Raw genomic sequence first — 26,281 nt, 5'->3', positions numbered from 1 at the left:
GGGGGGGTGGGGGGGGGGGTTGAGTTAAAGTCAGTTTGGAAACTTTTTCTTAGAAACACATTGAAAACCACTTTGAAACGTTGACTGGAGCCACGTTGAGGCTCTCAGGACCGTCCGGCCTGCAACACAAAATAATCACCCAAAGTCTGGTGGAGAATCTCTTCAAATTAACAAAGAAATCATCTTTGCCACAAAATCAAAGAAACTGCCATAATACAGAACTCAAAATCAGGGGGGGGGGGTCTCTTTATCCTACGTCAGAATTTCTTTGATGAAAATGCGTGAAATGGATTTTCACGCTTTATCAACCCTTCAGATGGTTTTTATTTATTTGATCATACTTTGTTAAACCTGTGGGGAAATTCCTTGCTTCCTGCTTCTATGAGCAGCGGGCCGCCACGTTAGCCGCCCACGGTGGTGACCTGGTCGCCGCAGGGGTTTGAACCTGCGAACGTCCCTTCCCAAGTCCGTCGCTCGAGCCGCCAGGCCCGATGCTTCCTGCAGATCGCGGCAGTGAAGTACTCAAGACCAGTTTGGTTGTTTTTAATGTTTTCATTCACAACGGCTTCAACACTTTGTTTGTAGCGACGTGGCTGGTGAGTGCAGAACGGTACGAACGCATATTAAACTCGCCAAGATTGATCTTCAGTATTAATAATTTCTTTCCTTAAAAAAAAAAAAAAATACTTCATTGGGCTTAGTTTTTTCTGAATTACTGAGATTCGGCCAGGACAGTTTTGACATCCTGTAGAAATCTTGTGGCTGACAGAAGAGCCGCATTCCGAAAAATTTAACAGTTTGCAACCAAATGTACTTTAATTCATTTCCTTATATTTTAATCTGTAATAAAAAACAAACAAACTTCGGTTTCATTGATTTTTGTGGCATGAAGATGATTAACAGACCACCATGAGCCTCAGAATCAGAATCAGAATATGTCGATATTCCAGCAGGCTCCTGAGAGACCTCGAGTCGCACAATCCTGAAAAACAGCCGTGCTGCCGTCACAAGTGCCTCAGCTCGTATCGACATGGATTTTCTTAGAGCTTTCAGGCTGATCTGGATTCCAGGAGTCACGTCCAAAGTTTCCAACTCTTCTCACTTAAAGCATTAAATAGTTTTCCTGCAACTTTTCTGCACATCTTCATCTTAGCAGCTAAAAACCAAGAGAGGGCTGTGAACCAAATGTTTTTTTTGTTTTTTTTTTACACGATATGTGGTTTTTAATAGAACTTGTGTATTTGAATGAGTCTTCAGTGTGGGAATGTTGGTTTCAGATAAACTTGGGCTTCACGTGTTCCACACCAGTGATTCGATGCACTTTGGTCTTCAGCTTCTTGTTTTTTTTTTTTTTTTGTACCCTCAGTTGAGTTTGATCAATAATTCAGGGTGCCTTGAGGGTTTGTCATCATACCTTTTTAAAAAGGGTGAAACCACCGAGTACGTCACACGTTAACCCGGCGGTGGAGTTTTCGGCACCGCAGACAAGCTGACGGACGACACTGGAGGAGATCCACACAAAAAAGTCGAGCCTTTCAACCAACGCAAGAATGTTTTTTTTGTTTTTAAAGCCGCCTGTTTCGCCGTGGTTAATCTGGCCGGGGCCTCCTCCCAGTAGCCGACTGGCAACCTAAACTTTCCTCACGTGGCCACATGTGAACCCGCCGTCGCCGTCCAGAAACCGTGGGACGTTTCTAAAGCAGCAACCCGGCAAAACTCTTTTGATTTTAAAGCTTCACTTCCATTAACAGCCTTTTGAGAGAAAGTGTCTTTGTAACTTCTAACTTTGCTTGAACACTAACTTTAGCAGAGGATTTCTTTTAGACTTACCTGCAGTGAATGTGAGCGTCTGATGGTTCAGATCGGCTTCTGCCTCTCTCCTTGTTCTCTGAATCATTTAACTTTTTTTTTTTTTAGGGGTGGGGGGGTTGTTTTTAAATGAGAGAAATGCATTAACGCAGCCTGAACGTGACCTCATGCAGTCACTGATTTACCCCCAAAGGAACATTTGTACAATGGTTGTGTCGTCCTCAGTGCCTCGCCATCATGATCCAGAATGACATCTTTCAAACGGGAACAAAAAACCAATTTTGGCAAAAGTACGGTTGGTCTTCCTGCCTCTTATGTGGCTGAGTCTAAACAAATCCCCCCCCCCCCCCCCCCCCGCCCCCCACTCTCCATTTCATTTCAGGAAAGCAACGGTAACAAGTTTGAATCTCAACCTCTGTTGATTTCGCCTCTTCTCAGGAGTACAACTGTGCCTTTGCCAGAAAGCTGCTGTTGCTTTCTCCCACCCACCCCCCCTTTTTTTTGTTTTTTGTAGGGTTTTTTTCTCTCTGAAGCTCGAGTTGTGACCGTTTCGTGCAATATCCGAGCGATGCCCGGTGTACCACGTCTCTTTTCAGTCCACGTAGAGAGCGAGCGACGAGAGGCTCAGATGGATAACTTCACTGTTTGAAATCGCTCACAGCCGGAAAAGAAATCAGACGAAAGCCAAAGTCCCCGCAAAACCGTGGCGATTTAAAGAAGGAAAAAAAAAAAAAACCAGGGCTGCACCACGTTTTCTGTTGCTTTACACTCGCTAGTTAGTCGAGCTGAAGAAAATCCCCGCATCCCTCAGGTGTCTTAAACCTCGAGCAGCGTTTGATTTAAAAATGTCCAGTTGAGTGTAATTTGTTCTCAATACTGTTCATCCTGTTGTTTTTTTTTTAACTTAGCACTGTAAACATTCCAGTTCAACCCAACCCCCCCCCCCCTCCATCAGCCCGCCAGAGAAAACACACAACTTGTCATTGTTTGCATCTCTTTCAGTTATAAGCATCTAAATTATATGAAATATATATCAACTGTATATTTGACTTTTTTTTTTTTTTTTTTTAATAAACCTAACCAAATAATGACTCTGTGTGAAGTGGTGCTTCAGTCTCTGTCTGAGAAAAGGAAAAACAGCTATACAGTGCCAGCCAGAAAGTATTCACCTTTTCATGTTGTCCTTACTGCAAAATTTTATTCTTGACGCCTCACAAATCATTTGTTCGGTGTCGTCTTGGTCTCATGACTGTTTGAATACCACTTCTGCTTGAACCAGGAGGTTTATTAGTGGGCTGAAGCCAGTCTGCCCCGGGGGGTCCACATAAAGACAAACGTCCATATTAAGTGCAATTCTTAAAAGAAAAGTGACTTTGTCCCTGTGGCCAAACATATTTGTGTAAAAATAGACAGAACTACACAGAGGATTCATGAGTTCAGTCGCTCCAGTTTGTGAGGAAATGGCTGAACAACCAGGGCTCTTCTAGACCCTCTGCTGGACTTTTTATTTGTACATCTCCGTCAGGGCTGCGATTTCGGTTTATTAAACCACTAAAAACAGTCCGTTGAGCTCATCGACACAAATGACTAATTCACCAAACTTGTGTTTTCTTGACTGGCACTTGATCAATACTGAGCTGATGCAAGGAACATGAAACATTGAGCCACGGTAGGTAAATTCAATAAGTCTGCTACGTGAAGATAAACAAAGCCTGGATTATATGAGGTTTAGCTTCATGCACATCATGAGACGATTGTCCAAATGTGTGTTGTTGAAGAAGAAGGAGCAAACGCAGAATTCAGTTTTTAAAACTTTTTTATTGTTTTTAATTTTTTTTTCTCATTTTTTAAATTATTTATATTATCTACAAAGTAAAAGTTTTAACTTAAAAGTTACATAAGGGTCAGGTGAGAAGTGGGATCTGATCACCTTAGCCATTAGAATTTGTCATAAATAACGCTTCTCCGGTCTCCTCTCTTGGCTGCCAAAACCAGTTCACTTCACAGGAAGTTTCTTGTCGTGTTTCCTTATTTTATTCTTTTTTTTTAGTTTGGTTAGAAACTTGTCGTGTAGTCTGGAAACAAACGCGGAACATAGCAGCAGCAACAAACAGTAGGATTAATACTGTTTTAAAGTAGGAAGATTCTTTCTTTTTATCACAAGGTGCAGACATATTTCAAGTTCCAGTTCAATTTCCTTCGTCTTCACTCTCACTGATTAGTTACGCTCATTCTCGCTTTCACTGCTTACTTGGCAAGCTGACGTAAGTTGCAATTTGGGACTCTTGGAAGGGTGTGTGTGTGTGTCTGTGTGTGTGTGTGTGTATGTGTGTGTGTACACTGGGCTGTTCCAGAGCAGTCTTGTTTGTTAAAACTCACTAGCTCGTTAACACCTGTCACTGCATCAACCTGTTAACATTCTTTTATTGCCTAATCTGGGAAGGGTTGGGGAGAGGGGGGGGGGGGGTGTTTGGGGAGGGAGGGGTTAAAAAAAAAAAAAAAAAAAAAGCCGATGTGGAACATATCTGGTGGGGATGAGGAAAAGAGGAGAGGGAGGGCTCTCTTTCTCATCATGGCCTGGTTGCGAGGGCTCTGGTTGGAGGAGCAGGGGAGAGGGGGGGGGGAGGCCCTCGGCTCGCTGGCGCCCTCTACCTACAGCTGCTGTTGATGGTGAGGTTGCACTGCAGGGAGGAGACACAAGGAAGGAAATGACCGTCTGCGACACACACAATGGTAAGACGCATGTGAAGGTGGACAGACTCAGAAAACGAATATATACAAGTGTCAAACACTTGTTGGACACAGCCAGGGAGTTTGGAGGTAAATATGGAAACTTTGGCCTTAACGTTTCAGTTTGGTTGTTTGTTTGTTTTTTTTTTTTAAGTGTTTTGACACCAACCCTGCTGCTATTTGAAGTCCCTTTGCAGACGTACCGATTCCTTTCTTGCTTTGGAAGTTGAAAACTAGAGACACGCTAGTTCAGGTTGTTGAGCCCCTAAATGCTTCCTGGGCAATATGTACAGTCGCCACTGCTTTGAAGTTAAAATCTGACTGTCCTAATGCTCGTATGATGAAGGATCAAACAGGACATGAGAACTTATTGTGAGTGTGAAGTGAACCCCGCTACTCCCGAGTCCTACCACAATAATTGCTGTGAACGTTGCAGAAAATGTCACAGCAGCTTTTCAGCATTTACTTTCTTTACATCTTTTCTATTTCCTTCTTCTTCTTTTTTTTTTTGGTACAGACGAGGTGCGAACAATACCCAACGGATTATTAAATGCGTCGATATTAAAGTATGCCGGCTCCGTCCACTCCAATGGATTTCTGCATCAACAAGAGCGAAGCGACGCTGGGTTTTCTGGTAAACACACCTTGCGGATGTGCCAGGTAGGAGAAATGTGTGGTGGAGGAGACGGGGATGGGGTTGAGGGCGGTCTGGGGCATGGGTGGCTGCGGACCGCCTGGAGGACCCTGCGTGGCCATGAGCATCATCGGCGGGTGGGTTGTCGCCGGGTGGTGAGACTGCACGATGCCGGACTGCATATGGGCCTGAAAGTTGAGAGCAAACGTTGTTGTTGAGTGTGACGACGGCACAGAGTGTGACAGAAAGTGAGAAGGACACGAAAGAGTCTGTGGAGGACATGAGACAGACGAGCGTTGCTGACGGTTTCCACTGTGCACCAGCGCTGAAGAATAACAGAGAACATTCGATGCATGTGGAGAAGTCAGAAGGTGGAAGGTGTGTAGTTCGACACTGAACGCTAGAGATGGTTCAACATGTCGGAAGCCCTAAATAGATGCTCCTCCTCACACTTAGGAAGTTTTCAAGGAGCTACAATACGTACTTTCCGACCTTAACAAACCAGAAGGAAAAGCACAGGCGGCGGACAGACTCATGATTAATAACAACCTCTGTTTGAACTGACCGACTGCTCGGTTTTAACATTAGGGTCTTGAATGAAGTAAACGCGAGACTGCTTTCTTCCTCTTCATTTCTAACCACTCGAAGATGCACAGTCACTGGAATCCAAACGACCTCTTGACATGTTTTCTTGACCAACTACTTGTTATTGTTTGAAGGATCGTGTCCAACATTCGAAGGAATGAGCCTTGATGCTCTCTGGAAAGTGTTGCAACATTAACATTTCCTTCTTGTGGTTTTAATACAAAGCTTCAGTTGATCCATTATTCAACTCTGTAAATAGGTCAATAAAGTGCTGCTTCTAGAAATATTCCTTTAAATGGAAACAGGGACTCAACTTGTGGTTGTTTATAGGTAGAATCCTCTTCTGATGGTTTCGTTCAGATCAACATAGAGTTACATCATATGGACGAAAAATGAGACTTAATAAGCCAACCGACATTTGCCACTTCACAACATGGGATTTATAATTGTAACAAATCTAGGCTGCCAATAAAAGTGTTCATTGTATTTAGAGTATCGCATATTCAGTAACTCGCCCCACATTTTTCCGATTGCACAATTGAAATCTGCCAATGAAAAAAGACCAAATACAGTCATATGAGCAGTAGGTAATAAAACTAAAGGGCGATCTGATAGAAATCGCAACACGTAAACTAGGGATGGACGACTGAAGAACGTATGAATTCAACATGACTACCAGCCGGCTGCAATGTGACTGCGCACATCCACAACAGCAGTTTTCAAAGGGAGTACCAATAACAAATATGTTGGCTAATAAACAGAACTAAATATGTCCTTTTCAAGCCGAAGCTGGAATAATCTCATCCAAACATGTCATAAAACGTGACATGTTTGGATTAGATTATTCAATAATTCATTGTGCAAAGGATTATGGGATCGCTCCACTCCCTGAATGGGATAACATTCTCGGTGCGTATAAAAGCCCACATGCTCTGCGTCACCCACCTGCTGTACGTGGGCCATGTGGTTGGGGTTGTAGCCGTGCTGCACTTGCTGTGGGTGGATGTAGACGGTCTGCTGGGCGGAGGGGAACGACGCCTGGGGAGACTGGGGGTTTGGCCCCGGGGTCATCGAGGGTGGCGTGGGGGCCAAGGCTGAGTACATCTGCTGCTGAGGAGACTGGTTGGCCAGATGGAGGGCCTGGGCCGCTGCCGCCGCTACAGCGTACGAGACAAATACACACATATGTCCGTGATGCCGGGGACCATCTTTATGCCGCGGAAGTGAGGAGAACAGGAGGCGAAGCGGGCCTCGTCCTGGAGATGCTCACCTGCCGCCGCCTGTTGGTGCTGTTGGTGCTGCACGGGGCTGGCGGCCGGGTGGCTCTGAGGCCCTCCGTGCTGGGGGGGGCCACCCTGCTGGCCTTGGCCTGTCGGCGTGGCAGACGGCTGAGGGTGCTGTGGGTGAGGGTGCAGGGTGGCACTGGGGTGGGGGTACTGCTGAGGCATCGGCCCTTGAGACACTACAAATGCGGAGATCCTCTTTAGAACCAATGGACTTCATTAAAGCGTCACATGTAACATGAGCAGCACTTCCTGGGAGGGGGGGGCGGGGTTCAAGCGGGCCTACGTACCATACATGGTGTGTGTCTGCTCCGGGTACTGTGTAGTGGAGGACGAGACGAGGCTGGGCTGTCCGTGCGTCGGCGGCGCCATCATCCTGGCACTACCCTGCATCACAGGGCTGAACACATGCTGCGCCTGGAGGACACACAAGGGCAGACACGAGCCGTAAGAGTGACGGCGTCCGCGCGGGTGTCATCGCATGTATTAATGAGATGATCGCTCGCAGCCTAGGGCTGAAAAAAAAAAATAAAAAAACCTTCTGTGGCTGCAAAGTGGAACATTTAAGAGGATGTGAAACTGAGGCTCCTTTCATATCGCGAAGCTCAGAACTCGAGGCGCATGTAATGCTCAGATCCCAGCATTCGGCCGTTGTGCATGCAAGACATCGCACACAGAACGAGACCATACGGGCGCGAGTATCGAAACTGCGGCAGTCAGCGTTTATCGTTGTGTTCATCAGTTTTGATGCGCAGTTGAAGGTTGTGAATTCATCAGCAGATGATATTACGTGAAATTTATATGAAATTTATACTGAAGCTGCAAAGAAATAAAGAGGGGGGGCCTCTGATGCAGAACCACACCTGAAAATGGTTCGAATCCTGACTGGAAATGAAGATTTCGGGGGATCGGTGCAGTAGGTGGCGCTATATTCAGCAGATACCTCAAATCCTACATAATCTAAAGTATAAACGTTAAATTCCATATAATCCAACAACTTTTTAGAGCATTTTGAAACAATACTTTTGATAAAAAGTAGATTGTAGCCTCTGGTTAGAATTCATAAAATAGCTGGATATTTTGAGACAGTTATTTTGCTCTTACACATTTACAACTAGAATTGTATACAAGAATGAATCTAAAAAGGAGTGAAAAGTTTCTTTAATAAATGTAAAATATACAGAAGTTTCCTAACTGAGAAATGTACTTTTTTTTTATATACACATAATAATATAATTCAAATATATCGACTAGTTATTCAACTTAAAAAAAAAAAGGTTTTGAGCCATGCTGCTTGCACTAGTGAGGGAGTCTCCATGAGCCTCTGGCCAGACTGGTGTGTGAGAAGAGGCAGAGTGGAATCAGCCCTGCGCGTCGCAGCGCGACACTGGCTCCACATCAGACTGCTGAACTGCAGGAACCCGTCGGGGAAAAAAACGGCCGACGAGGGAACAGCTGGGAGAGGCAGAGCATGCCAACGCTAACCCCACAGCACCACAGAGCACGCCCGCTGGGAACAAAATCTGACCTGCGACTGGTAGTGTGGCATCTGCTGGACGAGCTGCTGACTGGTGAACTGCTGCGGGCTGCAGGTGAAGTACTGCGCGGAGTAGGCGGGGCTGGGTGCTACGATAGGGGGTCCTGCTGCCGTGGCTGGGTGCATCATGGTGGGTGTGCCTTGCGGGTGGTGCTGGTCTGACCTCTGCTGGGGCATGTTGGGTACTGGAGATACAAATTACAAGATCATGTTCTGGTCAGTGAAACGGACAGTAAGTTAAGACACTTAAAAACACATTATAAGCCTTTTTTTGCATGCATGAGATTATTATTGTATTTGTTCAGGCACTTATATATTCGCATCAGAAAATAAATAAATTTGTCTTCCTGGGCTGTCGTCAGGACTATTTTGAGCAATCATTGCACAACAGAAGGTTTCATTAATCCATTTAAAGAGCCTTTTTTATTTTCCAAAGGGACAGCTGTTGAGGGAAAAGACGACTTTTTATAATCCGTGCAGTGAATGGGGAAACCGGACTGAAACATGTTGGGCAATCGGAGTGAATTCAAACTCTTACAAGCTTGTTTTCTAAAATCTCTGAGGTTTGGTAAAACCTACAGTAGGGGGCCAAAGCAAAGCTGTGCTGGAGGCCATTTAGAGTGGCATAAAACGAAAACAAATACATTAAAAACAGATCCTTTTTTTTTTTAATGTGTTCTGCTTCTCTCAGTCTTTAAAAGACTTAAATGAATTAGAACTATTTGGTCAACTCTTCTGACCAAACACACGGCAACAGTTATGCTCATATTGTTATAATTAACAAAACAACACCTCCAAATAGAAACCAAAATGACCCAATTGGTTACTTGGAATCATCCCTGTTCTTTTATTTATTTATTATTGTTTTAAATGGATCAAAGATCAAACTTCATTCAGTGTTTATATATATATATATATATATATATAATATATTCTAAATATTTTACAATGAACTAAGCCACTAAATAAAAGGTTAATTAAAATATTATATATTTCAATTTGGGGGGGGGGGGGGGGGGGGGGCGACGACTAATATAAACAAGACGAGTACCCTCGGGACAGGAGTTTGTCACTCCGGAACTACGGCTTGTGTTTATGTCATAAAATGCCACTCAACCCACCGGGAGAAGTCACCGGTGAAGGAAAATGTCTGAACATAGCAGAAGAATGAAATGGTGGTTATTCTCACCTTTACCTGGTCTGTAGGGTTTGGACTGGCTGACCGTCATGTGAGGCATCTGAACCTGGTACATAGCAGGAGACTGATGGAAGAAAAGGAGATGAGGAATGAGGATGGAAGATGAAGGGGGGGGGGAAACAAAAAAAAACAAACATTTTTATACCCAGTTTTCCTGGTGAACATACGAATCATCCTTCATACATGAATGAAAGGCCCACCACTAAAAACAGGAGGAGTTAATCTTCAAGGCGTCGTTATTATCCATCGGGCTGCACAGCAATTATGCAGCATTAAACTGCTCTAGCAGCTAAACTCTCACCTAACAATCATTGTGGGTGTTAACTCTTACCTCTGGGGCCACATGCAATCTATGTCTGCCTACCATTGTGCAAAAAAAAAAAAGTGTTTATATATATATTTAGGATTTTGTACCAAACTGCTCCTCCCTGTCGTAACCATTGCATGCATTTCTATTACAAAACAGCACTGCATGAAAAAAAACAAACCCCAAAGAGAAGCTCCTATTAGCTTCCAGCCATTTCCCTGCTAAACAGATGAAGCCAATAGAAATAAGATGAAATCCATCTGTGGTGACGGTTTAAAATGACTTGCAATAAGAAGTTGGCAAACCAACATCTGATGGCATTAATTGAACGAGCAAGCAAAACATCTCAGTACTGTTTGGGCTTTCAAAGAAACAACAAAACAAAAAGGGCTTAACAAGTAGAAATCTGAGAAAAATCCACAAACCTTCCATATTATGCTTTTCTAATGGAGCGAGAGAGAGAGAGAGAGAGGCAGGAGGAGGGGGAGACAAGGGAAAAAGAACCACTCTTTAGTCGTTATCGCTCGAACGTGTCTGATGTTGGACCACCAAGTTTTTCTTAAAGCAACACAGGACAAAATACTGATTTATGAGTAAAAAAAAAAAAGCAGTGACGGTGTTCAACAATACACTTAAACTTTTCAATGTGTTAAAAAAATATATATATATACGTCAACATCAATCTCAATACATTTTATACACGACTAACTTTATTACTTCAACTTGTCATTACGAATATGAACCGGAACATTATGAATCCTTAAAAAAATATCAAGATTCTGAAGGATGACAAAAGAAAAAAGAATGGGATGTTGAGATATTAAAGTGATGAAGGAAACTAATCGTGAACGTTACTCTTCAAGAACAGTTAAAGAAGGGCTGAAGGAAACGATGAGCACAAACACTAAAAGATGAGGGTGAGCCAAGATGGAGAGAACTTATGATTGCGTGGAATTCAGAGTGAATTACCAGGACATCCTCTGTTAATGAATGGGAATAGGAACGCCCTTCTCTCGGCATGCTGGCGGTGATCTTACCTGCACTCCGGGGCTGACGGGAGTGAGCGGATACATCTGGGGAAAGCAGACGGTTTGGCCGTAGACGGGCTGAGGCTGCTGCACCACGATGGAGGGGCTGGGTTGGCCCTGGGGCCGGGGAGGAGTCGGGGTGTTGGCTGGTTTCGGCTGATGGGAAAGGAATGCGGAGAATAAGTGGACCGCCACTTGTGCTTTCCGTGACGTTTGACAGCGGAGAGGTGGACTGACCTGTGTGTTAAACCTGGGCTTGAACTCGTTGGCATTTGGGTTCAGGGTTGATTTTCTTACTTGACTGCAGAAGAGCAAACAGTGATGGACGTGAACATCAATATGAAAAAGCTCAATCTTCTAAATTAAGTGGTGCAAAAAGAAACTGCATCAGATATATAAAAAAAAAAATGTCTTCCTATAGATCAGGTCACTTTGCTGTGCTTTCTTTTCACGACAGGTCATCGCGTATTAACACTGTGCAGGCCCTCTCTTTCACTCACTCTTGCACTGCCTCCTTTTTCTCCTCCTTCTCCTCGTGCTTGGGCCCACCGAATGTGGACGTGGCCGTCGTCTGAACCCCCTGTGACGTCACGTCCAGGCCCGCTCTCTTCTGGTCCGGGGCTGAGGGAGATGGAGACAGCGCAGCGGGGCTGCCAGGCTTACTGGTGTTCGTTGCCGTGGTGGAAGGAGTAGAAGCGCTTCCAGGAGCGCCAGCAGTGATCACCACGACGCCGTCGTCGGCACCATCCCGACCCACTACGGACGCTTTGTCCAGGGGGAGGTCTTTCGGCTTCTCTGCAGAATCTCTGGCAGGCTTGGTCATCATCGGGTCGAAAGCAGGGTCGGGATTGGAACTGGACTGCAACTGAAACGTGGAACAATGAGTTTAAAGGACAAACTTGCAAGCTCCGTCGAGTTTATGCGAGATAATTAGCATTTGTCATATGAAATAAAATGTAAACTTACTCTAAAATCTACACTAAATTTCTTTAAATTATCTATTTGTTTTCTGTGGTCTGGTGCCATAGAAGAAGGTCCTGTAGGGAGAGAAGGAAATACTGAGACTCTTGAAAGCAACAAGGATCTGAAAATGTCAGAATATAAGTTTACTGCGCTTGAGCAGTTTGAGGCAAATACCTTTACAGACTGGTCTAGAAATACTAGGTGAGTTGTCCACAGGCTTGATGTTCTCTTTATTTGCAGAGGGGGATGTTTGTCTCGTCTCCTGGACACGACAATCTTTAGCTTTACGGGGGGGGGTAAAAAAATAAGCATCATCGTTAGATTTCTATGTGCTAAAATAGGAGACACATAGCACACATTAAATCCCTTGTTCTGGGTCTCTGCATGGATTTCATTCAAATGTACCATCTCCTGATAGAGTGGCGACCGCGTTCGGAGTGGGACTAGCAGCTGTAGGAGAGGAAGCTGATGTCGGTGTGGCCACAGTTTCCACAGGAGCCTGGGGTGACGGGACAGAGGAGGAGCCGGGGGAGGCTCCGCCCACACTGTTCTGCCGGGGGGAGCGAGGTCTGTGAGCTGGGGAGGAACAATAAAGGATGTTGTCTGTCCCGTTTCATTCTGCCTCGGCTGCAAAAAGGTTGATAAAAGTGCTTTAAACCATGAAATACACCCTACCTCCGCTAACCACCGAAGACCATGTCCCTCCAGAGGAGCTACTCCTGGTTGGTGGATTCACTGGAAGATCCCCGGGGGCGTTGTGGGAAATTAGGTCCACACCTGGGGGCACTCCACTTGTCCGGCAGGGTGGCGCTCTGTGAGCACGAGGGGTCCGCTGGGATTTTGGAGACATCCTGGGCGGACCTGCGGATGACGGGAGAGAGACATAGAGACAGAACTCCATAAACCCTCGAGTTTCCCGGGCCGCCAACCAAAGTTATTCTGTCACACCAAAACCTCCGAAAACCCAAACCTCAGTGATGATTACGACCCGATGCATTGATTCAGTACCACATCTTACAGTGCTGTTACTTGGTGACATGCATGTTAGTGTAAAGAACTGCAGCAGATCCTGTTAAGTCATCAAACACCACACTTTGAAAATCACAGCAAAGAGAGATGGGAGAATAGAGGTGAGACTCTGTAATCAAGCTCTCACTTTATGTAGTGAACGGCCAGCTATGAAAATAACCATCTGTCCGTTCACTGTAAAAACGCCTCAAAAAGCCAAACATTACAACGCCAGCTGGTATTTTCTTTCCTCCAATACTCTCGCCAGATAAAAATAACAAAAGGTTTTATGCATTTTTATCAAATTTGGGAGAGTGATGGAAACCTTTTTGAACAATCAGATTCATCCCATTTTTTTTTAGAGTTCTGATCAGCCGTCAATAAATCCCATCATTTCAAAGAAAACTTTTTTTTCATATGAAATAAAACAGAAGACCCTGGCTTTTTTATGTGGACGTAGTTTTTTTTTGTGTGTTTTTTTTTTAAGATAAATATACAAGTGGACTCTTTAAAGAACTTTGCTTCTTAAAATAACATATGGGTTCTTTAATCTAGAGCTGGACTCTTCAAAGTACACCTGGATTTTAAAAAAAAAGACCTGGATTCTATGAAGGAGACAGAGACTTTTGTCCATTGACCTTTAAACTACACACTGACTCTTTGTAACAATCGTGGACTGTTGGAACTAGATCAACTATCATTAAACACCTGGTTTCTTTTAACCCAGACTCTTAAAAGAAACTCTGGTGGTCTAACTGATCTGGATGAAAATAGGTATTGATCAACATATTGTTCAGGTGGCAATATGCATGTACAAAGTCCCTGTTAAATAGTGTGAGAACTAACAAATAAAGTTAGTTTATATGAAAAGTATCTTATTCTAAATGTAATAATTGCTGTGTCTTTCTTTGAATGTTTGTCGGAGGCAAACAGCTGAGACTGAAACCTTTGTCGTTTTGGTGCAATAAGTCATACAAATCAGAAAGCACAGCACGCTGACACACTGTGGCACACCCTCATGCCAAGGTGAAACGGCTTCACACACTGACAAAGAATCAGATTTCATTAGCACAGCTGAATCATCCCATTTTTTTACTTCACGAAAATGCCAAATCTGACCCTCGATCAGTCTAAAGAAGCGATTTCACCCACTTGTGTTGTCCCACACAAGAACTGGGCAAATGTTTTGTTTTGGTTTTTCTTTTTTTAAATCTGCCTCCACTTTCCACTCATGCCTTTGCCCAGGTCTACTCCACAGTGATGTGGGTACCTTCTGAAGACATGCGTTTGGGCAGAGTGGAGGCTGGCGATGAAGGCCCGTGGTGGGAAAAGGAGGATGAAGGAGAGATATAAGAGGGGTGGGATGAGTGAGAGGAAGGCCTGGAAGGTCGAGAGGGGGGTCTGGAGGGCGGCCTGGTGGGCGTGGTCGCCCGAGGCGGCAGAGAGGAGGGGCCAGACTGGTAACGAGAGGGGGGGCGGGAGGAAGGAGACGGACAGGGTGAGGGCCAATGGGATGAACCTAAAAGAGGCAAGGACAAATGATCAAGGATGACAAACGATGACAATAATGAGTTAATGTTGGGGGGGGGGGGGGGCGTAGCAGAAAGGGACAGAAAAAAAGATGAATAAAAATGAGAACGAATGGGGAAACGGGAATAATAATGATTTTACCGACAGAATAACTGCTCAAAGGAAAACGACAAACAAAAATCAATTGCAGGAGTGTCAGCGGTTTGTCTGCATAGTGCAACGCCAAATAACTGCCGAGTGACATCTCTCACATACCTCCATTCACTACCCGCTGGTCGGCCCCGGAGCTGGGACTGTAGTCGTGAGGTCCAGGACGAGGAGTCGAAGGTCCACCGGAGCTCTGACCCAGACGAGGCGAATTCTGCCTCCCGGGACCCCAAGACATTCCATCCCTGTTCCTCTGACCTGGAGGAATGTACTTGTTCTCTCTGCACGCACACACACAGACAGTTCAGTTAAATATATGAAACAAAGAGAAATCATTGCATACTCTATTGCACTTAGTTAAATATGTGTAATTGGCAAAAACAAATTTAGTGAAAGGACATAGCAGAATTTATTCTGGGACCGCAAACGGTTAACTTCTCTGTGACATTCGTGGAACTACTTTGGCTTCCACACGGGTTTAAATACCATTTCTCAAAGTTATGCATCACTCCACACCCAGCTGACCTATGCACTCTGTTAGAGTTACCGACATATATGCATCTGTTTTGTCAGTAAAAATAATCTCCACAAAAGCAGTGGAGGTGTTGCATTATAGTTTTGAAACATTTGAAATGGTCTTTGAAGGAGTCAAATACCAACAAAGGAGGTGTGAAAGTTCTGGCTGCAAACAAAGCCCATACTTACTTAATTGCAATGTGTGCACTAACACGCTCACAGGCAAATGAAATATATAGGTTTCCCAAGCAGAAGTGAGGATTCTGGTCCTACCTACTAAGTGTGTGGGTCTCCCTCTCGCCTCGCACCACAGCAGTGTATTTCTCCTCCTCGGTGCGCTCGTCGTTCTCCAGAGCCACGCGGGCCTTGTATGTGGCACTTGCCTCAATCTCCTCTGCCAGCTGGGCGGCGCGTGCCTCCCTCTTCAGAAACTCTTCGGAGTTGTCCCGCTCTAATGGGACCCTGGGAAGAACACAATTCTGTTTTCACGCGACGTTACACCAAGTCAAAAACTGAACGAATATACCGTATTTTCCGGACTATTGAGTGCACCTGGATATCAGCCGCACCGACAAAAAGAAAAAGAAAAAAAAGGACATATATAGGCCACGCTTGACTATAAGCTGCAGGTGTCCACGTTATAACAGTGAAGGAATTTCACTGTGGGAGTATGGGGATTGCTCATATTTTCACCAATTCCTGCAAATAGCACTGTGCATCACTCACAGCCGTCAGTACAAGACGAGGTCACACGGAGGTGAAATATCACCTTTAGGGCAAGTTTTGGAGAAGCAGAGGAGCTCAAAACAGCATGCATCGACAGTAGAATCTGGCACCAATGAAGCCCGTTAAGCCGCAGGGTTCAAAGCGTGTGGGAAAAAGTAGTGGCTTATAGTCCGGAAATTACGGCAGGTTAAACCGACAGATCCATTAAAATATATACTACGTAGGGCATTTCGATGCAAAAAAATGAAAACGCCATAGCAATAAATACATCTGGAGCAAACAGAGAAGCTTACGTATATGTGGACAGGCTGCTGTCATATGTAGACAAGACTCCATACTTTTCCTCATTGTACTTGAACATGTCATTGGGATCCCATCCATTTGACTGATGTGAAGAAACACAAGCAACACAGGGAGAAACAGAGCTTCGATCAATTGGATTACAGTGTCTATGAAATTAATTCTCCTCAAGTCCTGTACAGTCCAATCAATGCAGCATCATTGTGTGTGTGTGTTTTTTTTTTTCTCTCTCTCACCACATCTGTATCCAGAGACTCCAGGCTGTCAGAGTTACGGGTCTCTCCTCCATCCCAGGGCTCTAAATCTTTTTCTTTATGCTCGCCATTGATCCTGCCACTCACTGCTGCATCTGTGAAGTTGTCTGAGAAATGCACAAAATAAATATATATTATACGTTACATAAACGGCATACTGCCACACACACACACACACACACACACACACACACACACACACACACACACACACACACACACACACACACACACACACACACACACACACACACACACACACACACACACACACACACACACACACACACACACACACACACAGTATACGGCTACATTGCTGCACTCTCACTCGTTCCACAGGGAAGCACACATGCCTCAACAACTTCTGCCCCAAGCTTTCACAGCAAAGGTCTGCATGAAGGTTTTTTTTTTTTTTTTGGTGGTTTTATCAGGCACACCCACTCACATCCAGACATGGGTCCAACTGAACTGGAAAAGCTAAATCTTTGCAAAGATTCAAGCTATTGCTTGAGCCGGCCTTGGTAAACCTAAGCAGAATAACATGTTCTGACCATATGAGCAAGCCTGAGAGTGCAATCCAGAGAAGAAAAGGGGGTGGGGGGGGGGGGGGGGGGGGCTCGGCCTCAATCACCATTTCCTCTTGTAATATAAAGCACTTATTAAATCAAGAGGAAAATTCCAACTTGCCAATGTTTGTCAGAAATTTAAGATTTAAGCACCATCCATTAGTTAATCACCACATCGATGGGCAGAATTCAAGAATATAAATAAAGCTCAACTTGATGACAGTTTATTCTGTCAGAATATTTACCCAAATGAAGTAAACGTACTAAATTTTGGACTAATTCATAGATCGCCCTTGAAATTCTTTTCTCACGTTAGCCCAAGTCTGCTCGCGCTCAACACCAATGGAGTATGTGAAGAGCATACCAGCCACCTGGAGTTACGTAACGCAGCCTTCCTCACTCATTTCCCACAATACAAAGGCTATTTGCACATTTCTGTCTCGCACGATGATCAGACACTGTCGTACAGACGGACCACCAGGCCCGGCTCCTGTTTCTCAAGGTTGTTGGCATGCTTTGTGCACACTGTCCATCAGGGTGATTTTTTTTCTTTTCTACATCACATAAGGAAGATATACAAATCAAATGTGGGAAAAGTGAGGGGGAAAACAAACATGCACTGAGGCTGCAGTCAAGTGTTTGTCCTCAAGGCACATCACGGCCAGAGTAGATTAAACATCCTCACTTTGTTTTAATACCAAGCCCAGAAAGGAAAATGCTAGTGCGCAATAGTTTGCATAGTTGCTTTCAATGGAATCAAACTGCTCATATTGAACAAAAAAAATAATGAGGAGAAATTGAGCTTTTTAGTCCAAGTATGGTTAATGAAGACGAAAAAGTACAACATCTTGTAAAATTATACACCTCAAAATGATAAGTCAATTGTTTTCTGAATTATAGCTACGTTCCTACCATATACACTATAAAAGTTCCACCGTCATTAAAAATGGAATTTGTGATGATTGTGACCTCTGGTTAAAGTAAAACATCTGATATGACTAAAGACTCCAACACTGAAAGGCACTGTCCTTAATTTAAGGTAAATTTATAAATATAAACAAATAGAGCTTGAACCATTTCAGATTGTGTGATAAATCTACAACATATACAAGTTTCACTCAATTATATCACTTGAAATTTTTTCATTGTATGTAAATTTCTACTACATTCTCCGCATTTTCATGATTCGTCGTCGCCCTTTAAAGAAGAAGCTCAACTATGCTGCGCGTGTGTGTGTGTGTGTGTGTGTGTGTGTGTGTGTGTGTGTGTGTGTGTGTGTGTGTGTGTGTGTGTGTGTGTGTGTGTGTGTGTGTGTGTGTGTGTGTGTGTGTGTGTGTGTGTGTGTGTGTGTGTGTGTGTGTGTGTGTGTGTGTGTGTGTGTGTGTGTGTGTGTGTGTGAGAAGCGGCTATTGTTCCATGGAAAGCAACATCCAAAGTTTCAGGTAAAGAGATGAAGCAAGACTGATCAGCAGGGTTGTTCATTTTAGTCGATATGACAGCAGCAGTGCTCAACGTCTACGATCAAATTATGAAAGGAATGCGTCGGTAAGTGGTAGCAGATCATGCCCAAATTTTCACCACTGTTATGAGCTTCATTTTATTCCAGGTAGTCTCATCAAATTGTAGACAGGTGCATACAGAGAGGGAACAAGAGAAGAAAACAGCCATATATTACCTGTGTCAGAAGAGACTAGACCATTGGAAAGGAGAGACACAGATGACAGAGAGTCAGGACACGGCCAGACAGACAGAGTGACGAACAAATAAACAAAAACCAACAGCTGACTTCCCACCCAACATTCTGAGGATGAGGATAAACAGGGTGCCACTTTGACAGGGAAATGCAATGTTCTTTTTTTTTTTTTTTTTTTTACAGGGTGAGTTTTCTTTCACAGATTTACTTCACCTTTGCTTGACAGACTCTCCACATCCACTTTCATTTATTACTTCTGGGAAAAAACATGCACACCTCACAGAAAAATAGGCGAGCAACTGAACTCTTGGTTAACATTGAACATAACACTTGGACATTTAAAAATGCGAACACCAAAATGTTAATGGGCTTTCATAAAATATGTAAAACAACATCAACTGACTAAGATTACACATTGCAATTCATTTCTAGCATCAAACTGGATTTTTGTAACCGACTGGCAGAAAACCACCATGACTGCACTACTATGTGACGCATGATTTGTTTGAAAAGGGACATTAGCATTATAAGTTTATGTACTCCAAGTGCATTTTTTTTTAAATCTTCTTTGTCATGATAAATTCATTGATAAAATATACAAAATATGACTAAAGGCAAAGATGTTAAACATACCAGCAGTATCTATAATAAAAGCATAATAAGCATTTGTTCATGTGCACTATGACTGCCATGCATTTACAATAATTATCTCCCTATTAAAGGGTTTGGATAAGCAAGCAGATTCATATTTGGGCTTTAGATGCTTGATTTCTTTCCCCCTGGAAACTATAGATTTCCAGTCATTTCGCACAGTGACGCAGCGATTTATTTCCAGAGGTGGCATTAGTGTAGTACCACGCCTTTGACTCGTGTTCAAACCCTGACACTTGTTCATTTTCAGAGAATAAAACTCTCCCATACAGTCCAATATCAATCAAAGGAGAAATATATGGCTCAAGACGAATTACATGAGAGCAGACTCGCTCAGGTTTTATCGAGTGTCCTTGGTGTGCCACGGCAACCTTCGACCAATCAATAGATCAAATTAGTCTTCAATGACTGGCCACTCAGAGCAGACACACGAGATTTAATTCGTGGCGAAGCCTCTGTGACATCAAGGGAGTGAATACAGACCGGGAGAGATCAATACATTGTGCGTATGCATTGATGGACGTTCATCCTGGCGTCTGTTTAGTTTTGTCTGACTGCGGTGAATACGGAGCGACCAACACACACGGTATGGTTCAGTTTTAGTACAACGTAACGCATGCGGTTCATCTCTATGTGCAGTTGTGTCTCCACAAATGCAGTCAGTACCTTTTCGGGCAAAATTCAGGTCCACATCTTTGAAGGTCACCACCACCACGTCGGAGGCCTTGAAAATGATGCTTTCTACAATATCTTCTTTTCTGGGACCTGTGCTCGGCTCTGGGCTCTTTCGGTGGGCTGCATCCAACACTAGGTCACACTGAGGGATGAAGGAGTGTGGAACCGATGAAAGAAAAAAAATAAAAATTGGGACATTCAGCAGAAACCTTGAATTGGTACAGAGAGCTATGATTTTCCACTTTTCTGCAGGTGTGAAACATGCCCACATCATTTCATCCTAAACCTCGACCCTGACAGGATGAACAAAATCAACCATATGAAATGATTGTGGTCATTAATTGGGGGGGGGGAAAAATGCAAAGAAAGGTTTTAGGAATGTTTCGTTCAATGTCTGATTTCTTACAGTTCAGTTGGAAAAAAAAAACAACAACCTTGAGATACGTGTATGTTTTCGAAGCTAAAAATCATTTTATTAAAATTTGCAATTTAGTTTGCGTTGTTAGATTAAATAGCACAATGAGGTCATGTGGTTTACATGGACTCTGATGGGAGCGTAAAGAGATGACCCCATGATAATTCCAATCTGATAGGTCCAGACCAGGGGTGGTCGGCAACTATCAAACGCTCAATTGCGTAATTCCGGATTAGTTAGCATTAAGTTAATGGCCACTCTCTGTGGCAGTGAGCATGAAGCGTCGTTCATCCACACGTCTGCTGATTGATAGAGGATCATCGCTCTCAACATGTGTTGAAATGTTAAAATATCTCATCTGCCATAAACACTCCTGTTGTTCACATATGTCGGTTCACAACTATTGTTGCATAATGACGTTACATCCCCGCGTGGTTCACAACGCGGCCTACGTTCTATCGTGCTCTCTGGAGTGGGACCGCGCAACAGTTGGTTCTGGGTGCGCTTTGCCTTACCGTACCACCCTGGCCCACCGTGCTCCAGGATGAACTGCAGTGGGGCCGACCCCTGGACAAATTTGCTTTTACTGCCTTTGTATCCGCTCTCATCTGCATTTGCTTATAATAAAAAAAAAAAATACTTGTTTCTACCTAAATTTGAGTGCAACCAAACGTAATCAATTAAACCAGCTGATTTGTTTAATTGGATCTAGTAATTTTGGCCTTGAATCAACTCGCTTGTCGAAACCTGACCTGGAGGAAATCAATGAAAGGTATTGATCTCGTTTTTTTTTTTTTTATTACTGGCATCCTCACCATTGTGGAGGTGCTTCTGCGATCCTGAGGGAACTAACAAAAACTCCAAATGGGGGAGTTGTACTATGCCGACCATAATACTAAAGAGCAAAAATGAAATCGCAGCCCCTGGAACACAAGCTGACACTGTTGACGAAAAGGCTGTGTACAGAGGGGCCGTAAATACACTGACAAGTGAACATTTCAGCATGTTAGACGGTTCAAGTTGCTGAGCCAGCCTGTGGTAATAAAAGCCCAATGCGCTTCTTTGTTTTGGTCCCAAAACAAAGTGGCGTTTGCCTGTGCAAGCACACCGAATTCAATTTTGTTTTGGTCTCCTGCCAGCACTATTTACCTTCGCCAATGAACATTGGGGCGAAGGTTATGTTTTTGTCCCTGTCTACATATTGGGTTTGTATGTATTTGACCAACTTTTCCCAAAAACTACTGACGCGAATTGCATAAAATCTTCAGGGATAATTTGACGTCATCCAATAATCAATTAGATTTGCGGATCGAACAGCTCCTGGAGAGGCAAGATGTTTACTCCATTGTGGACACACTGGAACTCTGCGGTGCACCATCAGTCAGGGCTGCAGCAAGGAAGCTGCCATGCTAACTCCACTCTGGAGCTTGCAGCTAAATTCTAGTATCCAGAAACGCCGTTTGTGAGCGCATTGACTCGGGTAGTGATTTATCTGCGTGCTTTCACTCAAGTGTTTTGCACAGTGATGTTGCTATCCGACAGGCGAGTTCGCATCAATATGAGATAACAGCTAACATGATAGCAATGCTAACTCGGTTCCGCAAACAAATGTGGCGTTGGCGAAGGTATGTGCTCTACCGAGTGCCCGTTTTTTGTTCATAATTCAGTCACGCACAGTTTTTAAAAAGGAGCTCAGGAATACAAGATACATCAAAAATGTGGTGTGAAAAAGAACCAGGTGATAAATGATACTGGCTGGCACCCCATCAGGAAGTGAACTCCAAATAAATGAAGTGGACAGTAATCTCTGCCATCGCTCAGGTGAAGCTGTTCATCTCAACAAGGTATGCTCCCTCCACACAAAGAAAGAGTGGGGAATACTTCAACCTAAAAGGGAAGATGAAGGGCCACATTCCTCTCGGCCAAAAAAGGAAGAGATAGAAAGGGTGATCTGTCTTTAAACCACCTCAGGGGGTGAAGCTGCTGTTAACTGCAGGCAAAGCGCAATCACAGTTAAGCTCAATCACTTCTCCAGCGACCGAGGCAGTAACAGATTCAGCTGCATATTAGCACCTAGAAAGAACATTACACTGTGTACGATCCTTACCTCTGGACCGTATGTCTTAAATACGCCTTCATAGACCGTCCCATTTTTCACTTTCAGCTCGCACTTGGTCCCCTAAGAAAGGAAAAGATCTGCCGTTATTCATTGTACACTCACTCACTCAATAAAGTGCCACTGTCGATTTACACATTCAACAAAAAAAAAAAAAGTCCAGAGAGCAATCTGCTGTGAAGCAGACAAATGATTGATCAATTTCTGCTGCGTTTATGCAACCAGCTGCCTCCACAAGCAGGCTTTGTTTATTGCAGTGTAGACATTGTGAAGAAGCAGCATGTGGTGAGAGACAGGCTGCAGTAAATAATGCTGATATTAATCAGTATGCATGGTTCACATGGCTGTTTCTTCTCACGAAGTTTGTCATTGTTGTCTGAACAGAACAGAGCGGTCACTTTCATAGGAGCACATGAAAAAAGACTGAACACAGAGGATGTACAAGTAAACGTACCACCACTGAAGTCAACACATGGACCATCCTCATATTTGCATATACGCCATTGAAAAGGACCTAAAAGAGAGGGGGGGGGGGGGGGGGGGGGGAGAACACCCATCTTAGTTAAAAAGTTAAAAAGTTGCAATGAGACATTACACAACATAAACCCTTGTGATACCCACTAGACCTCTGTTGAGTTCAGAGTACATAAAAATTGAGAAAATATATCTTTGACTGAAAGATTCATGCTTTTTCTGAGGTTACCACACGTCACAAATCACTATCAGAAAAGTCAGTATAAACACTAAAAACAGTAAAGTCAAGGATTTTCTGCTTATGAAACGGCAATCATATATATATATATATATATATATATATATATACATTAGTGTTTCATATCACAATTATTGAAACAAAATAATTAAACTCTCCAATATTGGAGGAGTATATCCAGCTTCCCCAAATTCTATTAAGATGAATTCACTAAATTATCTTCAGTATCTAGTATTATGAACTACAATAAAACATGTTTGTGCAAAACAGAAACTTAAATATCGACGTATGCGCAAAGATTTTTTTTCTTCATATTTTTAAGATTAATACGTCAATCAGGTGCACTATAACTGGGTATAGTAGATGTTTTACTGAATCAAACAGATCAAACTGCGTTTAGGCTACTGAGAATCACAAATTCTCTAATTTGGACAATTTCCTAATCGAGGTTCAAAACTAAAAGGCTGGCTTTGTTTTTTCAATCTATTTTGAGGATTTCCGTGGACCATCTCATACTGATTTTAATATAATCTAAGTAGGATTATGCACACCTCTGTCGCACAAAAAGATATTTTACACCGCTTTTGACAGTTAACAGGAGACTTACGGCTGCAGGACCTTTACCACTGTGTCTTCCCCTGAAAGAGAAAAAGATGACGACGACATTGTTATAGAATTCACGATCATCCTCATCGTCACCATACTGTGTCAAAAACTGCACAGAGAGTGTAAGAAACAGAAATCATATATATTTAGTGGCACGGGATGCCTATTGCAAAAGGGAATCACTAAAATCACTGCAAACACAAGCAATGCAATCAAAGCTAGCACCATCACATATATAAATGTAAACGTTGGTTCCTCCCCCCCCCCCCCCTTATATATTTCAGTACATGTAACTGGTGTGATGTTCATGCAGCAGTCAGTAGCCTACACCCCCCCCCCCCCTCCCCCCCATCATGTCCTAAAATGCACCTTGCTCAGCAGCTGGCACATAGCCAAGCATTCATACTTGAATCATTTGAATGCACTGTATTCCTCCGAGGAATTCAGCAATATGATCGGTAACGTGCCCTTCCACACAGATCCAGTGTCGTGTGTGAGTGAAGCCGTGCTGGTGTAGCATGAACCGGGCGAAGTGAAGTCTGAATCCACAAGGAGCTCCGCTTGGCCTTAATAGCTAAAACCTACGCAGTGAACGGGGCGTTCTGTCCTAGTGACCGGCGAAACGGGGCCAGAGCACCACAATCCGAGGAAAATATGACAATACGCATGCAGCTCCTGCACGGGCAGCGCGAGCGTTAGCTTTGTGTGAGGGCGACATGTGCAGAAAAGTCATGCTTCAAGGACACTATTCCTCACGAGCAGCAACGTCAAGGTTGAAAGCCCGTCGGTCCATGATTCCCCATCGCTCTCTCGCTCACACACACACACACACACACACACACACACACACACACACACACACACACACACACACACACACACACACACACACCATCCATTTATTGGTCATACCGATGCAGCAATGTTGCGGTATCCTTTTATAAAAGCGACATCACTGCCAAATGAAAACAAACGCAGTTATTTTATCACAGCGAGATGATGTCCCCCCATCCCACCCCCCCGCCCCCGACCCCACCCGGGCCGTGTCCCGTTAGCAGGACCGAGCACACCGAGGCGCAGGCATGGGCTGTCAAGCGGCTAATTAACGCCGAGCTAAATAGACTCCGAGCTGATAGTAAACTGATATCAAACTGACATCGGGCCGCTCGTCGAGCCGAGGTGCGACGCACATGTGAGAAAAAGAGGCTTTTGCACACCCAAACGTGCCGCTATGCACAAACAGAAGCCAGGTGTCGGGCAGCGTGCAGCAGCGAGTAAGATTACGTCGAAGTTGCAACATAATTGGAGCGAGCAGGCGGGCAGGCCTCGCTAGCTAAAACCGCACACCGTTCCAGTGGCTGACCAAGACATCGCAAGGCCCGCGGAACGCTCACAGACACACACACACACACTCACACATACACACACGCACGCACACGTATTAGCTCTGGACAACTTATCAGGAATGTCATCTCTCACAAATGCTACGTTTAGAAGGGGACTGCATCCAAGTGTGTTAACTGGACCCGTGTCACCGCCGTGTGTCAGTCGACTGGGTTTAACGTTTAAAAAAAAAAAAAAAAAAAAATCCACCGACCTGCCCAGATTCTGTCTTCCCCCACCGCTTCCTCCGGCACCGGAGGCGGCTGCACCAGCTGCGCCGCCACCTCCAGGCTTGCTGCGATTTCCACCGGCCTTCATTGACATTGTGATCCCATAAAAGACGGCGTCTTAAACAGACCACTTTCCGCACCGTAATGTCCTGCCGACGAGACGCTGTGCGGTCGTGTGACAGCTCGCTATCGCTGAGCGCTGCTGCGATGTGGCCGGCCAGCGGAGCGAGACGTCAACGTGCCTCTGCGAGCTGGATGCTAGGCTACAGCGGCTAGCGGGCTAGCGGTGGCTAGGCTGAAGCAATGTGTACAAATCCTGTTAAAACAGGGGTGGAAAAATGACATTTAAAAAAGACAACACCCTCCGACAACTCTTGCGAATTGAGCATATGGGGCTAAGCCTCTTGTCAAATTGTTGTATGATCCGAACAAATTGGTAGGATGATCCCAAAATAGGGGTCTGGCGCTATCTCGGGCTCTTTCCGTTGCTAACAGCGAAAAGACCAAAACAGTCTGAAAGGGGACAAAAAAAACAGCGGAGGGATATATGAAAGGCGTGACGGCCCACAACATCGAACTCGTACATTCACACACAACGATGCCGTGGTCTGCTGACAGCACCCCGTCTGTTAATCAAAAAATAATGCGGTCATATTTGAACAAGGATCTCATCTGA

The 26,281-nt window shown here is 44.2% G+C and overlaps 1 protein-coding gene across 6 annotated transcripts; it reads right to left on the bottom strand.

Moving 5' to 3' along the window:
* Nucleotides 1-3,594: 3,594 nt before the first annotated feature.
* Nucleotides 3,595-26,067, bottom strand: atxn2 (ataxin 2). Of its 6 annotated transcripts, none has more exons than XM_080498881.1 (26): nucleotides 25,590-26,067; nucleotides 23,994-24,024; nucleotides 23,129-23,188; nucleotides 22,666-22,737; nucleotides 20,135-20,285; nucleotides 18,800-18,814; nucleotides 16,538-16,662; nucleotides 16,295-16,386; nucleotides 15,549-15,737; nucleotides 14,868-15,040; nucleotides 14,353-14,601; nucleotides 12,750-12,935; nucleotides 12,480-12,650; nucleotides 12,249-12,356; nucleotides 12,078-12,148; nucleotides 11,612-11,976; nucleotides 11,349-11,412; nucleotides 11,121-11,267; nucleotides 10,509-10,526; nucleotides 9,768-9,840; nucleotides 8,570-8,763; nucleotides 7,332-7,458; nucleotides 7,029-7,220; nucleotides 6,704-6,915; nucleotides 5,184-5,361; nucleotides 3,595-4,490 (listed from the first exon to the last, which is right to left on the bottom strand). In XM_080498881.1, exons 1-26 carry the CDS (start codon nucleotides 25,697-25,699, stop codon nucleotides 4,462-4,464), a joined length of 3,402 nt encoding a protein of 1,133 aa, XP_080355007.1. In that variant the 5' UTR covers nucleotides 25,700-26,067; the 3' UTR covers nucleotides 3,595-4,461. The 6 variants fall into 6 exon arrangements, with proteins under 6 accessions (XP_080355007.1, XP_080355008.1, XP_080355009.1 ...); XM_080498882.1 differs by having other exon boundaries at nucleotides 9,774-9,840; XM_080498883.1 differs by lacking the exon at nucleotides 10,509-10,526.
* Between the last annotated feature and the right edge of the window lie 214 nt (nucleotides 26,068-26,281).

The sequence above is a fragment of the Blennius ocellaris genome, assembly GCF_963422515.1.
Source record: "Blennius ocellaris genome assembly, chromosome: 7".
Taxonomy (NCBI): domain Eukaryota; kingdom Metazoa; phylum Chordata; class Actinopteri; order Blenniiformes; family Blenniidae; genus Blennius; species Blennius ocellaris.
Note: the sequence above shows the minus strand (reverse complement) of the source record. Positions and strands in the feature narration are given on the sequence as shown.

Excerpts from the sequence above, each read along its gene's own strand:
- atxn2 (XM_080498881.1), bottom strand. The coding sequence starts at position 25,699 with ATGTCAATGAAGGCCGGTGGAAATCGCAGCAAGCCTGGAGGTGGCGGC. Across the intron at positions 12,357-12,479 it reads CGCCACTCTATCAGGAGATG|CTAAAGATTGTCGTGTCCAG; the intron begins GTACATTTGAAT and ends CCCCCCGTAAAG. Across the intron at positions 6,916-7,028 it reads GCACCAACAGGCGGCGGCAG|CGGCGGCAGCGGCCCAGGCC; the intron begins GTGAGCATCTCC and ends CGTACGCTGTAG.